Raw genomic sequence first — 15,477 nt, 5'->3', positions numbered from 1 at the left:
TTCTACATTATCAAATCAATTTATTTCACTAACATTCACTAATCCATATATATTCAAGGCTCATAATTGATTTCATTTTTATTTATTGTATTTATATCCAGCTCTTCAGAAATGCTCTCATAGCTGCTTACAAATTGTTAATTTGGTAGTTCCCTCCCTTAGGCTTACAATCTTAGAAGACACAACCAAAAGGAGAAGGGAATGGCAGTTGGGAAGGGGCTCAATTCCATCAGATACTGCCAGTTCTTCTCTCCCTCCATGGCCAGGATGATGGCAGATGGAATGGAGAGAGGGCCTTTCATCTTCCTCTGGGAATAAGCATGATGGAGCTGTGCTTGCTTCTTTTCTTCTCCAAGGCCAGGGTGAAGGTAGTTGGAATGGAGACAGGGCCTTTCTTTTCATAATTCATTTCAAGGTAAAAATATGTGAACAAAACTATGCATTTGTACAGAAAAGAAGTTTAAAATGCATGCATCTGGGGGGAAATGCACAGATATAATAATAATAATAATAATAATAATAATAATAATAATAATAATAATTTGTTTTATTTATATACCGCTATTCCAAAGATCATAGCGGTGAACAGCAAGTAAGCTAATTAGCAAGTAAGCTAATTTGCCCCCAACAGTCTGGGTACTCATTTTAGCGACCTCGGAAGGATGCAAGCCTGAATCGAGCTTGGGCCCTTTTGCTGGTCTTGAACTCGCAACCTTGTGGTTTTGAGTGAATGGCTGCAGTACAGGCATTTAACCACTGCGCCACCAGGGCTCCTACTGCGCCACCAGGGCTCCTTAATCAACGGGAAAATATGCATGCAAAGATATATACCAATTTGTATGCAGAGGAGAAAAGAAATAGAGCAATTGGATACAGAACCAGGATGAAGCAAGAATGTTGGCAGGCTTCTGGGAAAACACAAAAATGAGGCTCCAGATTATCGCATCCTTTCCCACTGTAAGAAGGGTCAGCTGAGCCAGGTCTCCATGAGTATTCCTGCTGGATCCATACTAAACATGATAGTAATGTAATATAGTACAAATGGACACTTAGTGACAGGTAGCCAAGTGTCTTTTGCTCCCATGAAACCTTAACAGGTGTAATTTTTGTGTATGTACATAAGCTTTCATGGATTCCATCCCACTTCTTTAGATGTATAGATTATAGCCCCAAACTTTCATTTTATGGTCGGGCTGCTCTTGGACTGGACAAGTCCTCTAGATTCCCTTCCAGTACTTCTCCCCTTGACTTTTTCATCACATTTCAAATAAAAAGTTTCTAAAGTTGGGTAAACTTTCCAAAGCAGAGGATGCAGCTGGTAGGGAAAGATGAGAGCATGTCCATTCATATGGTTGGAAGGAATTGGTTGACTTCAGGAACCTCACTCAATCCTGGACCTCACATTGTCTGAGGCACAGAGATGAAATGGTAACATTCTCTAAAAAGGAACTAAAATTTTTTTATATGACTTTTTATCTGGCTCAGCTTTCAAACAGAAAAAAGAAAAGAAAAACATGTTTCCAAGAAATGTAATTTGGAAGAAAATGAATATGGCTTTCTTTTCTATTTGGCTGTTGAAAAACAATCAAGGAGTTTGCTGTTGTGTGCATTTCCAGCGGTGGGATGATTTCCCTTTACTACTATAGCCTAATAATCTTTTGAAATGCTGTTTTCGACTTTCTGAGAAGGCCAGACATGTCCTTGTCTAAAACATGATCAAGACCCATACACGGGAGATATAGTATTAATCATTGTGCAAAACCAAAATGCCCTTTTCCTGACAGTATTAAGAGACAACAATGGACAGTGAAAGCATTAGCAGTTTATTAGGGAGATTACTCTAAAGATATTTCTTGCTGTAAAAACAACACACACTTAGATCTGTGTATCATTAGCCGTTCAAGCATTGTGGGCCATGTACCCACTTTATTTGAGTATTCAAAATTATATTGTTTAGTCTTTTTTTAGTCTTTTCTCTATCTCCATGACTAATTCTAAAGAAATCTGTTTTTCAACATCTTTATATCTTTTAAGGCATTCCTATTATCTGGATTTTCTTTTAACACCTCTTCTCTTTCTTTTATCATTTTATTTAGCAACTCCATTTTACATTTCTTTTTCTTCTGTAATATTGTATTTTGTTGTATGAAGACAGATAAATAATAGATACAGAATTCAGTTCATACACAGAAAAGAATCTACAATGTCATCTCTTATCTCTTTTGAAGGTGGACTGATGCATTTCTGCATCATTCTATACAACAGTGATGATTCCACTTCCTTGTGTATCTTATTATTATTATTATTATTATTGATATTGATACCCCGCCCTTCAGCCCTAAATGCCCTCTAACTGCGGGTGAAAACACCCACTAGCCTATATGCCTTGTAAAACAAATTTAAGGCACCTTCCTGGTAGGATTTTTCTTGAACTGCAGTATGTAAGCAATGCTTGATCTGTATAACTTGCTGAAAAAAGGTGAGTAACTGGTGGTTAATAAGAACAGTGTGTGTGCATTATAACCATAACAGATACTTATACTCAATGAATTGTTCTAAAGATGGAGAGAAAAACACAGTTTCTTGACAGCTGGGAATCTGCCATTTAATCCTCATAACATGTTTGAATAAACTCTTCTAGAACATGGCCACATAGCCTGAAAAACCCAGAAAAAACTATGGATGCTGGCCATGAAAGCCTTCAACTTCACATTATATAAACTAATATTTATCATTAGTTTCCCAAAAACAATACTACCATTCCCTATATGAAATGCATTGCATACCAAAGCTATAAAAACAATAATAAATCAAATCTTTTTGAAAAGAGACAAAAAAGTATCTGTAATGAAGAGAAATTCTGTTTTATTGCATTGCTGGGGAGAGAAAGAAGACCTTTTAAAAAATTGACAAAGGTCTGATACAGACAGGCCAAAATAGAGCTGCTTCGAATCACTTTGGAGGTATACTGTTTAAATGGGACTGGAGTGCAGCTTTGGTGCGGCTTCCAAACTCTTAGGACACATGCATCATTTAAACAGCATACCTCCAAAGTGACCTGAAGCAGCTTTATTTTGGCCTGTCTGTATAGGGCCAAAGATCCTGCATTATCAGACATAACTACACTGATGGAACTCCACGGTAGTTACATTGGACATCACTTCTCTTCAAAATCCTACCTTGTGAGCCTGGTGCCTCCCCACTGTTCATTACAACTGGAAAACATTTCTATTTAGATGCAACAGAATCGCTTTTGTTTCGGCCAACACTCCCACAGCAACCCAACAGAAATATGCCTGATGTTATATGCTTTGGGTATGGAAATTCAAGGGGCAGGAACTTTTTAGTATTCTGAACAGTATTCTAGCCAACTATACAATAACATTTCTGTAATTCAAACCTGAATGGTAAGTTTTCCAGAACCATGTGCAATGGATCATAATGGAAGTTTTGGTTTTATGCCACTGATGCGAGGGATATTTTATTCTTTTCCCACAGAACACTTGGCATTTTTTATCAGTCTGTACATAAATGAGAAGAAAAAAAGCAAGTTGTCATACTGCCCTTCATATTTTTCCTTTAAGAGATCCTTGTGATAGTCTACTAAAAAGTAATAAATTGCTTCAATAGTAGACAAGTAGGTATCAGGCTTTCCTTTTTGGTGGCGCCAAAAGCAGGTTTTCCTTGATTTCAATTCAATTTGTAGCAATCCTGCAAAGGGTAAGAAACAAAATGTAATATGTAAACCTTTTCACACAGATGACTTAAACCAGCTACTGATAATAGTTTTCTTTCAACTATCTCAACAGAAGGTGTCTGGTGGAGAACTATGGCGTGAGTGAGTTATTTTATGTATAGCCCATCTTTCCCCTCAAAACTGAAATCTGGTCATTTTAAACATATATACAGTGGGCCCTATATAAGAGTATATATAGTAACAGATATAATTTGGCAGATTGGGTCAAAATCTTACTGAATCTTGATTTTGATCCCCTTAGATATCAAACCCTATTTGGTGACAAAGGCTACACGCTCACTGCATAAATAATCCAGTTCGATACCATTTTAAGTGCCCTGGCTCAATGCTAAGGAATTCTGGGACTGCTAGTTTTATGAGACCTCTGCTGCCAAAACAAATCACAGTTCCCAGAATCCCATAGCATTAAGCCATTGCAGTTAAAGTGGTGTCAAACTGGATTATTTCAGTAGTGTGGCCCATGTGATCTCACATGCAGACTGTATTGCATAACAGACAGAAAGACTTTAAAATTATGGTGCAGATTTTGATATACCTTGGAGTCGCTCATCTGTGATTATTTTGTTTGTCTGGTTCCAGGTACTGTCAATAAATATAATTTTCTTCAGTGGGGTATTTTTGCTCCTGCTGTCCAATTGTTCATCCAAATTGCAGTCATCGCCCAATTCAACTCTGGCATTCTTGAGGGCTGGTTCTGTTGCTGTGTCCCCATCCTTATCATTACTGACATTCTTCTTACATTTGTTTTGCAAAGAGTGAGGGATGTCATTTACTAAAATGGAATTAGGCCCAGGAAAGATCAGTGCAATCTAAAAGGAAACCATGATAGAATCTGTTAAATTTGGTTACTATTTTAAAGTACAGTAAGTGGTGGTGCAGTGGTTGAGCATTATTAATTTATTCGGCCAATTTATAACTTACAACTTACAGTTTTGAAAAGAGATACTTAAGATGGCTGACATCTTTCAACAAGAAAACAGTGAGAAGACAAGTTCTGCATGCTTTGAGATACTCAACTGTTTATTCAGTATTTTTAAAATGACCAACTCATTTTGGCCTCAGTGAAAAAAGGCCTTCTTCAGGGGACAGAAACAAACAATGATATGTCTTGGATGAGACACAGGGACATCTGATGCAATCTCTCCAGATGATTACTCAGCCCATATCCCTTGCCACTGTATTTCAGTCATTTGCATATATACATTCTTTGCTACATTTGAAGATTGTAGGTCCAGATCTTCATTCAGTACAAAAGGCACCAGGGATTTCAATTTTAGAATCCATTCCACCTCATTTTTTCTTTAAAGTACACATATTTTTAATAGAAAGATATGTATCTCTATGTTTTTATGGGTTAAAGCTAACTGAGTGTTGTCCTGACCTTTTAATACTTATAATAGATGTGTATTCGTGTTTGTTTCTGCCCCCCGAAGAAGGCCTTTTCTGACAGAGGCTGAAATGCACTGGGAATTTTAAAAACACTGAATAAACAGTTTACCATCTCAGAGCACGTTTAGCTTGTCTCCTCACTGTTTTCTGCTTTTTAATATGTTTTTCGTACTCTCTTCACTGTCTTCCAACAAGAATAAGAGCTTTAAGACAGAAGCTGAAATTCAGCTGTTACCCATCATCCCCTCAGCATACTGAGAATAATATCAATTCCTCTTTTAATAATGCCACTGTAAGAATTACTGATAATACATGTGCAATGCTTGAAACGCCTTCTAAAACTATCTCTTACTTCATGTTTTGTTTCTTCATAGTCTGGAATACAAGGATATGTGTAAATGGTAACGTCTTCAGGTGCCAGGAGCTTGGCATGTACAGCTGTACTTTTGCCATCAGTTTCATTGGGGTGCTTAATTATATCAATTTTCAAAGGAAGCTGAAACCAAGAATACAGAACATAGATAGTGAAAATGCACTCTTCATAGGAAACATTATTAACTTGCTTAACGTTTTGCATTTAGGGATAGGCACTGGAGAACAAGATAACATTTTGCATCAATTGTGATAGGACTGTGCATGTTAAAATGCATAACTTTTTGGCATCTGTGAGAAAAAAGGCTCTTTGAACTGTTTTCAGGAATCTTTTCCAAAGGAGACTCTCCAAAATTACCACTTCAGCATTTTCAAAAGAGAAGAAAAATATTGGCTGGATTAAAAAAAGAAGAAGCTATATCAAGCTTTTATATTGATTTATTTGCTTGTATATGACAATAAAACAATGCAACATTTTGAAAAACATACTGTTAGGTGTTATGATCTCCTATGACTGAAGAGGAAAGGCCTGAAGTGAATGAATGAAAAAATAAAACAGCTTTTACCAAATCTACTCTGACTGGCAATGCCTGTCATGGTTTCAGGAAGAGAAAGAAGAAGCAACTGCTATAGAGATTTCGCAGGCATGGAGTTTGCTGTAGAACTGACCTCTACAACTCAATGTTCACAGTTACGATTTCAGGGCGTTTGCAGTTACTATGAAGGCTGGTACAGGATTGTAGTGGTAATCCATTTGTTAACTACAATGGTCCCTCCACATTCACTGTGGAAAAGGATGAAGAACCCCTGTGAATTTTTACCTAAGCGAAACCTCTCTGGGAATCTCCAGGTCCTTCAGTGCAATTTTACGGTCAACATCTGCCAGAGGTTGATCACAAAATAATGCTGGAGGACCGACGAATGCCTAGAAAAATGTTTTCTCTAGGAACTTCTAGGTTCTCTATAACAACTCTACGGTCAACTTCTGTCAGGGTTGCACTGTAGGACCTAGAAATTCTTAGGCCACAAAAGTCAAAGCTGGAAATATGGAGGGTTGACTGTATAATATGAAGCATGAAATTCCTCCTGCCCTCTCCAGTTAATTCATTAGACTTATTCACTATGAATGAAATATGTTTAAAATGAACAATGAAACCCAAAGGAAAATGAAATATAACCTTCACTAACCTTCACAGTAGGAATTTCTCTGGTAGGGACAGTTTCAACAGGAACATAGCATGTGTAACAGTAGAACATCCTCGAACTATTACACCTTGGACATTTTGATCTCCCTTGCTTTTGGGCTCTTTCAAGCACAGCCTGAGATGCTAGACTTAAGCTTTCAATAGGGGATTCTTGCTTTCTGGTTTCAGCCTCTGCATTTAGGCTTTTCAGGCATTCAGAACTTCTTTTTTCTCCCTGATTCTGTTCATGGTTTTCTATTAAAATCATAGGTGGATTCAATGACATCATCAGTTCAAATAATATTCCTCGATCTGTAACATGTTAAAGGGAATAAAATCACAACAACATTAAAAAGTAACTTTGTACAGAAACACTTTGCTAGTTATGACTCAAGTCTTAATAAGTTGGATCTAGACCAAAGAGAACATAGAATCATAGTTGGAAGAGACCACAAGGGCCATCCAGTCCACAACCCTGTGCCATGCAGGAACTCTCAATCAAAGCATCCCTGACAGATGGGAATCCAGCCTCTGCTTAAAGACCTCCAAGGAAGGAGACTCCACTACACTCCAAGGAAGGAGTCCTTACTGTCAGGAAGTTCCTCCTAATGTTGTGCTGGAATCTCTTTTCCTGGAGCTTGCATCCATTGCTCCGGTTCCTGTTCTCTGGAGCAGCAGAAAACAAGCTTGCTCCCTCCTCAATATGACATCCCTTCAAGTATTTAAACAGGGCTGTCATATCACCTCTTAACCTTCTCTTCTCCAGGCTAAACATCCCCAGCTGCCTAAGTCGTTCCTCATAGGGCTTTGTGGTTTCCAGACCCATCAGCATTTTAGTCGCCCTCCTTTGGACACGCTCCAGTTTCTCAACATCCTTTTTGAATTGTGGGGCCCAGAACTGGACACAATATCCCAGGTTTGGTGGGGCCTGACCAAAGCAGAATATAGTGGCACTATTACTTCCCTTGATCTAGACACTATACTTCAGCCTAAAATTGCATTGGCCTTGTTAGCTGCCGCATCACATTGTTGACTCATGTTCAACTTGTGGTCTACTTGGACTCCAAGATCCCTTTCACACGTAGTTTCATTCAGCCAGGTGTCCCCCATCTATATCTATGCATTTCATTTTTCCGCCCTAAGTGCAGTACCTTACACTTCTCTGTATTGAATTTCATTTTGTTAGCTTTGGCCCAGTTTTCTAGTCTATCCAGGTCATTTTGAATTTTGATCCTGTCCTCTGGGGTATTAGCTATTCCTCCTAAATTGGTGTCATCTGCAAATTTGATAAGCATGCTCCCAATTCTGTCAATACAAGTCATTGATAAAGATACTGAATAGCACTGGGCCCAGGACACAACCCCACTGGACACCCCACTGGTCACTCCTCTCCAGGATGAAGAGGAGCCACTGCTGAGAAGTGGACACCCTGTTATTCCAGTTGAGGCCTGGCCAAAGCAGAATAGAGTGGCACTATTGCTTCCCTTGATGTCTAGACACTATGCTTCTATTGATGCAGCCTAGAATAGCATTGGCCCTTTTAGCTTTTAACTGAAGACCATTCCCAGAATGCCACAGCCCTTGGGCCTGACCCTTTCCCCCTGAATGGCTAGGAAGAGCTCCCAAGAGAATAAGAACCGACCTAGGCCTCTGGAAGCAAAGCCCAGCCGCTCCTCTCTCTCCGCTGCTTTCTTGCCTTCTTCCTATTGGGCTCTAGGCCGGAACCTTAGTGCCTCGCTCTGCGTTGAAGGTCGGACGGTTCCAAAGCGTTGGACCGCGCTTCCGGGGCACGGTTGCTAGGGAGCTAAGGCGCCCCTAGCAACGCAAAGACAGGCCTCGCTGCCTGGGAAAGGCCTGGCCTACTCATCTTGCGAGGAGAGGGAGAGAGAGAGGCCTAGTGTTGCCCAAGAATGAAGCCCATGTCTTCTTCTTTCTTGTTCTTTAACCGGCCTCCCAAGAAGGTCCGGGGTTTCATGATGTAAACATTATGGGTTTGAAAGTCTCTGGGGCTTACCTGGAGACTTTCCACACTGGAGAAATAACCCGGTTTGGCACCGCTTTAACTGCCTCCCTGGCTCAAGGCTATGGAATTCTAGGAGTTGGAGTTTGTTGTGGGTGTTGCCATAATTGTCCACTATTACCAGGGACAAAATGTAGGACAAATTCGAGACCAAACTGTAGGACAACTGCAGGACAAAACTCAGCCCAAAATGTAGGACATTAAAGGTCCTCCATTTTTCTTAAATGCCCTACATTTTGGGCTGAGTTTTGTCCTGCAGTTGTCCTACAGTTTGGTCTAGAATTTGTTCCACATTTTGCCCCTGGTAATAGTGGACAATTATGGCAACCCGTCTCCCAGAATGCCATAGCCTTGAGCCAGGGCCCACTCTGGGCCCCACAATAGTCTTCATCTCCCAGAATTCCATAGCCTTCATCCAGAAAAGCACAACAGACTCCAACTCCCAGAATTCTATAGCCTCAATCCAGAAGAGCCCAACACTCCAACTCCCAGAATTCCATAGCCTTGAGCCACAAAAGCACAACATACTTCAACTCCCAGAATTCCATAGCCTTGAGCCAGAAAAGCACAACATACTCCAACTCCCAGAATTCCATAGCCTTGAGCCAGAAAAGCACAACACATCAAACCTTGTTTAGATTGTAAGCCTGAGGGCAGGGAATCGTCTAATGAAAAATAATAATTGCAAGCTTCTCTGAGAGGGCGGGGTATAAATACTGTAAATAAATAAACAAATAAGTCCCAGAATTCCATAACCTCCCAGAATTCCATAGTCTACGAAAGCTCATGCTGCCAACTTTTTTCTATTCTACAAACTAACACGGCTATATCTTTGGATTATTTCTGCAGTGTGTTTTGGGCATGTATCAGACATGTCTGTCTATCTATCTATCTATCTATCTATCTATCTATTGCCACATGTGGCTTTGTAAAAAAGAGTGTAATGGATTCTGTTTAATACAATATTTTAAAATAACACTATATGCTTGAAGATGTAGAGGTGATGAAATATTAATTAAAATAAAATTATATATATATACATACACAGTAGACAATAAAACAGACAGTGAGTTAAAACAGAGGGCATTCCATAGTGGGCTACACAATCGAGAACACTCCTTCCTTTGCTGACAAATAGTGGACCTGACATTTCTGGAGGTCTTTACATACAGACCTTAAATTATTGACACACTAATACAAGGAGAGACTTATGTGATGTCTCTGCAATATACAAACACATAGGGTCTGATCCCCAAATAAATATATACAGTAAAACCCATCTCAGTAATTGTGTTAAAACGGCCCTAAGATAAAAGACTGCCCTTTCTTGTTGCCTTTGCAATTCTTTATTTAGCATTTCTGATACCTCTCTTTTATATATTAATTGGTAAGGCCCAACTATAGACACTACAGTCTTGCTTTTGTTAATTCCTTTCATTGCCTTCTATCTTTCTTTTCTGAAGGTTGCTTTTTTCCTCCCTATGACAATTATATATTTCTGTGTTTGTAGAAACTGGCAGTACCTGCTCGAACATATGAAGAATTTTTGCTCTCTCAGAACTTGGTATGTACATTTTGTGTGTATGTGTCTGGCTGAGTGCACATGCGCTTGCTCATACTGGGGAAATGGAGAGATCAAACTGGAAAATAAGGCTGCATTAGTGTAAAACTCAGAAAAACATGTTTGAGTGAAGATTGCATTTCAGATCCTCAGGTCACTAGGATGTAAGAATAACATAGAACTGGAACACTTGCTATAGAAAGTCATGTCATGGTTATTCTGCATTTTTCATATGCAAGTTCTGAAGGCAGTTGAGAAGCTATTGTCCTTTTGTAATTTGGAAGTTAAGCACAAATGATCTCAGACTTAGGCCTGTGTCATTTCTGTTATTTTAATGAATTACTCTACAATTACTTCTGGTGAGTTTACCCACCTAATCTCTTATAAGATATATTTTTCTATCTCCTGGTCCTAGATTGAAACATCTCTCTCCTTTTTTGCTTTGATAGTACTGTGAAGTCGAAGGCTTTCATGGCCGGCATCCATAGTTGTTTGTGGGGTTTTTGGGCTATGAGGTCATGTTCTAGCAGAGTTTCTTCCTGGTGTTTCGCCAGCATCTGTGGCTGGCATCTTCATTCTCTCAGTTCCCTTTGCTCCTTCTTTGGTGACTTCGGCCAGGTATGCCATAGGGCCAGATATGGCCCACCTGTCTCCAGGGGCTGCAGAGCTTAAAAGGTGTGTGCATGTGTGTGCCTTCAAGTCACCCATCAATTTATGGCTAGCGTATGAATTTCATAGAATTTTCTTGGGCCATGAACTGCTTGCATTCTATGCACTATGATAAAGTAACACAGTGGTTTTGCTAGTTTCATCCTCTGAAAGATAGTCTACAGCATCTGGTATTTCATGGCAGTCTCCCATCCAAGTACTAACCAGGACTGACTGCCTCTGCATAGCTTTCAAGATCCAGATGTTGTTGGACTGCAGCTTCCAGGCTCCTCAGCATTGGATACACCAGCTAGGGGCTGCTGGAACTTGCAGTTCAACAATACCTGGGGAGGAGCATGCTATGATAAACAGTGGTTCAGACGTTGCTTAAAATGAGTCCCATTTGCCTTAAACAGGAAAAACTGCATATTTAGTGGGCCAATAATGTGCTTCACATTTGTATCCTCCATTGAGTTCAGTGCATTATAGTATGCACTAAAAGGGGGGGGGGGAGCCTGGAAAAGTTTTGGATTACAACTCCCATAATCCCCCTCCCGGCTATAGAAACTCTATTCCAAACTGATCCCAGCTTGTTTTCTTCATAAACAATACCAAGGTACTTTCCCAATCCCTGTGTGACACGTTCTGTTTTAAGTTTGACAAATTTGAATCCAGTAATTTTCAAAAAGAACAGAAACACACAATTTCAACATCTCATTGGCAAGAGTAGCTTCCTAATGTTGCTTGCTAGACCTTTCCAAATGTGAAGACACACAGATTCTATTGCACCCCTGCTGTTTAACTGCGCTTAAGCAATAAAGTAATAAAACAGCGAAACTTCCAGGGCATTGAATCTCAAATTTCCATCCATTCACTCAACTGGAAAATTCTCACACCTGGGTGATCATGTGGCAGATTTCTCAGCTCCTCCATAAACATTTAAAAGGGCCAAGAAATAAAAATGTGTATGTTTAGCAAACTACCACAAATGATTGTCACATTCCCACACTAGCCAAAAATATAATCTGTACTCACCTCAATTCTGGAGTTGTTGAGCACAGGGTGTTCTGTACAACTGTTTTCACAGAAGAAGTGCTTCTTTGAGGCTTTAATGTGATTTAGAAAAACTTGCTTTTCACTTTGTAGCTTCAATTAGGAAAAAATGTGTTCTCCCCCCTATTTTCTATGCAACATGTAATCTTCTAGATTGGTGCGACATTGGGAGGAAGGAGACAGATTTGTGGGTGGCATCCTCATTCTAGCAAGCATTTTGCCATTCTTTGCTTGTTCACAGTAGATTCGCATATGTTTGTGTGCATCAATACATCAAGCTGACAGAAAACAACAAAAAAGGAACTTTACTGAAGATTAATTTCAACAGAAACTGAACTAATCCAGCCACTATTCTCCTACAGTCATATAGCTTCAAAGTGAAAGTTTGTTTTTCTCTCACATCAAAGCCCAGGGGTTGCTTTCCCTGCTTCTGAAAAGTCCAGGGTCATCATCAGAAGCACTTGGAAAGGGAGTGATGGATAGCAGAGGGCTTGGGAGAAGCAGCATCAGCCAAGCATCACACTGAGAAGAAGGAGAGTGTTCTGTAGACACTGATCTTTATTCAATAAAGGATTCGGATTGAGAAGCAAGGGAAGATGCCAGCCAGAGATGCTGGTGAAACGTCAGGAATAAACTCTTCTAGAACATGGCCACATAGCCCAAAAACCCCCCACAAAACACTTGATCACTGGGTGGGGGGCAAATGGGAAAGCCATCCAGTGGGAGTGAAAATGAGTGGTGAGATTGACAGAAAATGTTGGTTGATAGGTTTATGCATGCTGGTAAGGAGCAAAAAAGCACATGTGAGGAAACACCCTTTTATACTGATTTGAATTCAGCTAGGGAAATGTGTGGCTATCAATACAGTTTGGATCCAGATTTTTATAAGTCGGTGTGGTGTAAAGAGGGTGAAATCAGGCCAAAATGCTGTGCACTGGATCTGGATTATGTTGCTGGTATAGATTCAGCCTAGTAAGATAGTGTGAGCTTTGAATAGTTATAGTTTCTGACATATGGCAACCATAAGGCTTCTTGGCAAAATTTGTTCTGGAAGGATTCCTCATCGCTTTCCTCTGAGGCAAAAAGGGTTTGCCTTGCTCAAGGTCACCCACTGGGTTTCCATGGCTGAGCAGTTATTCACATCCTGGATTCCCAGGATCTTACTCCAAAACCTCAAACCATTTCACCAGTCTCCTTCTTGCATTCCTTGCATGCCCTGCAAAAAACTGGAACACAGTGTAAAAGAAGAAATTATAGTCTGTTCATTTTATTATAGTATATACAAAATGTTGGTTGAATTATCAACCATACTAAAAATGTCAACCAATTGTTGCAGGACTGATCATTTCAAAAGCTGATCATCTTTGGCATTTTGGACCTAGTATTTATTACAATATTTAACAATTTGGCAGTTTGAACTGACAGAATGGCTGATTCCCTTTAAACTCAGTTCCAAAAGAATTGCATCAGATCTGTCTGAAGAGGGGCCTTTCCAGAATGGGGTTCATTTTATTGTATACTTGTAACTAAAGTGTATTGCCCTGGTGCAAAGAACAGTAGCAAAATGTAGTTTAATAAGGCTATCACTTGTGACTGTAAGGAATCACCACAAGCCTATGAATACAGTCTAACCAATGTTTAGCAAATTAAATACAGTATATGCCATTGTAATTGGTTAGATTTACAAGATTGAATTTTGCTGTTTTCATGTATATTACAAAATATGAGTGTGAGTGTGTCTGTTTGTGCATACAAACATTATTAATGACTCTCATATTTCTATAATTGTTTTTATTGCAGGATAATTGGCCAAGATTCCCCTACATGCAGGAATTGGACATCAGCCCTTTAATTGCTAAATTAAAAAAGGACTATCCACTGAAAACTCTTACTAAGTATCTTCGTGACAATGTTCCACTGGTTACTGAAACTATTTCCAACCTAGAAAAAAGAGTGCAGGAATGCAAAATAAAAGTAGATGAGCATGTTAAATATACATTTGCTTTGGAATCTGGACAATCAGAAATAGATAACCAAGGGCTTTCTGTGCCAAAGGAAGGTAATTTTATCTCTTAGTAGTAAGGCCAGTTGTTGAGATATATATTTATTATGTAATGTCCAGGCTTTGAAAAAATATTTAGTTATCATTTTTTTTTTAAACGATCACTTGTTGGATGGAACAGTCTATAGTGTATAATATTTAGAAGGAATCCTGGTAATTTTGCATGCAGTGCATTATTTGAATCTTGTTGTCTCACTAGATAATATGTTTTGTGTATTTCTTTCATGTAACACTACAATGATGCTATTTAGCATCTAATTATTCAAACGTTTTGGATGTTCCCCAAGCAGTCTGTTGAAAAGATAAGTTGGATACCCTCTTGTACTCAAAACTAGTGGTTATACAAACATTAGAATATTAATTTCATCACATTAATATTATTAGTTTTTTAAATCTAGCATTGTCTCTGGGATATATTTTGACAAGATTTATTACCCAGGCTGTAATAAGCTATAAGCCGTTCTGCATCTACTTAGTTACACTGGCTAAAGTGCCTGAGATTCTAAGAAATGTTTCAACCTTTTCCCTGTTTTTGGAGGCCAGAACATATTTGGCATCTTTATAGGAACAAACCAGATGTGTCCTACTTGATATAGTTGATGGCGATCAGAAAATTAGGCTAAAAATGTGCTTTGGTTCATATCAACAGGGAAATATTTTTCTTAATGGCCAAAGTAGGTTTAAAAAGCAGGTTTTCATCTCATCTAAAAATTATATCTATGGAAATATGTGGTCTGGTAATATTATTTGGGTTTTAAAAATTAATTTGTTTGAGGAGTGTTGCTGTGCTTCATTAGCATCACTCCTTAAACTACTCCCTGTTTTCCTTAGAAATATTTTTTTCCCTAAGAAACATTTAGGTTGAAATCATAAGCACATTTTCTAGGGAGCATATTCCACTAAACACAGTGGGGCTGAACTTCTGGATAAATATGTGCATGATTAATCTTTGGATTTGTGGTATGGAAAATCATTAACTCCATAATTAGAGTGGCTCTGTTAAAAACTTCAGTTGATTTAAATAGAGGTAAGGCCTTTCATGCTAAGTCAATAATCTAGGCCAGCTGTTCTGTCACTTGGGTATCATTGTGGGTTCAGACGCTACTAACACACAGTTTCCCAATAATCACACTTCAGCGGTTCAACGTGGAATAGAACAGGCCACAACTTTCTTGGTTGCAACTGGAAATACACTTGGCACTAACATGGATCTGCATCTGAGTATTGATTACCCTGCCTGCTGGATGATGAGGTATCATCATTAACCTAACCAGCATGCTGGGCAGAAATCTGGGATGACAGATATCCCAGATATATATCAAAACAAACAGCTTCATTTATATGCCACTTCATACTGAACTAACAGTGTCTAAATGGTTTACAACTGTCCTCATATCCTCATGACTGACACCACTGTGTGGTTCCCATGCC

The 15,477-nt window shown here is 39.1% G+C and overlaps 2 protein-coding genes across 4 annotated transcripts in view; one reads left to right on the top strand and one right to left on the bottom strand.

Moving 5' to 3' along the window:
* Positions 1-3,005: 3,005 nt before the first annotated feature.
* DTWD1 (DTW domain containing 1) lies at positions 3,006-8,456 on the bottom strand. The gene is made up of 5 exons (XM_042470958.1): positions 8,345-8,456; positions 6,707-7,014; positions 5,499-5,642; positions 4,293-4,566; positions 3,006-3,711 (listed from the first exon to the last, which is right to left on the bottom strand). Exons 2-5 carry the CDS (start codon positions 6,989-6,991, stop codon positions 3,482-3,484), a joined length of 933 nt encoding a protein of 310 aa, XP_042326892.1. The 5' UTR covers positions 6,992-7,014; positions 8,345-8,456; the 3' UTR covers positions 3,006-3,481.
* A 91-nt stretch (positions 8,457-8,547) lies between these two features.
* The window catches only part of FAM227B (family with sequence similarity 227 member B), a 98,952-nt gene continuing 92,022 nt past the window's right edge, over positions 8,548-15,477 (top strand). For 2 of the 3 annotated variants that reach the window (XM_042474798.1, XM_042474797.1), the window contains exons 1-3: positions 8,548-8,663; positions 10,233-10,286; positions 13,785-14,043. In XM_042474798.1, coding sequence (XP_042330732.1) covers positions 8,613-8,663; positions 10,233-10,286; positions 13,785-14,043 — 364 coding nt within the window. In that variant the 5' untranslated portion in view covers positions 8,548-8,612. Of the gene's footprint in view, positions 8,664-9,335; positions 9,364-10,232; positions 10,287-13,784; positions 14,044-15,477 lie in introns of those variants that run through there. The other variant, XM_042474799.1, reaches the window with a different exon arrangement.

Source organism: Sceloporus undulatus, chromosome 6 (assembly GCF_019175285.1).
Source record: "Sceloporus undulatus isolate JIND9_A2432 ecotype Alabama chromosome 6, SceUnd_v1.1, whole genome shotgun sequence".
NCBI lineage: Eukaryota > Metazoa > Chordata > Lepidosauria > Squamata > Phrynosomatidae > Sceloporus > Sceloporus undulatus.
This window is presented reverse-complemented; position numbering and strand designations above follow the sequence as displayed.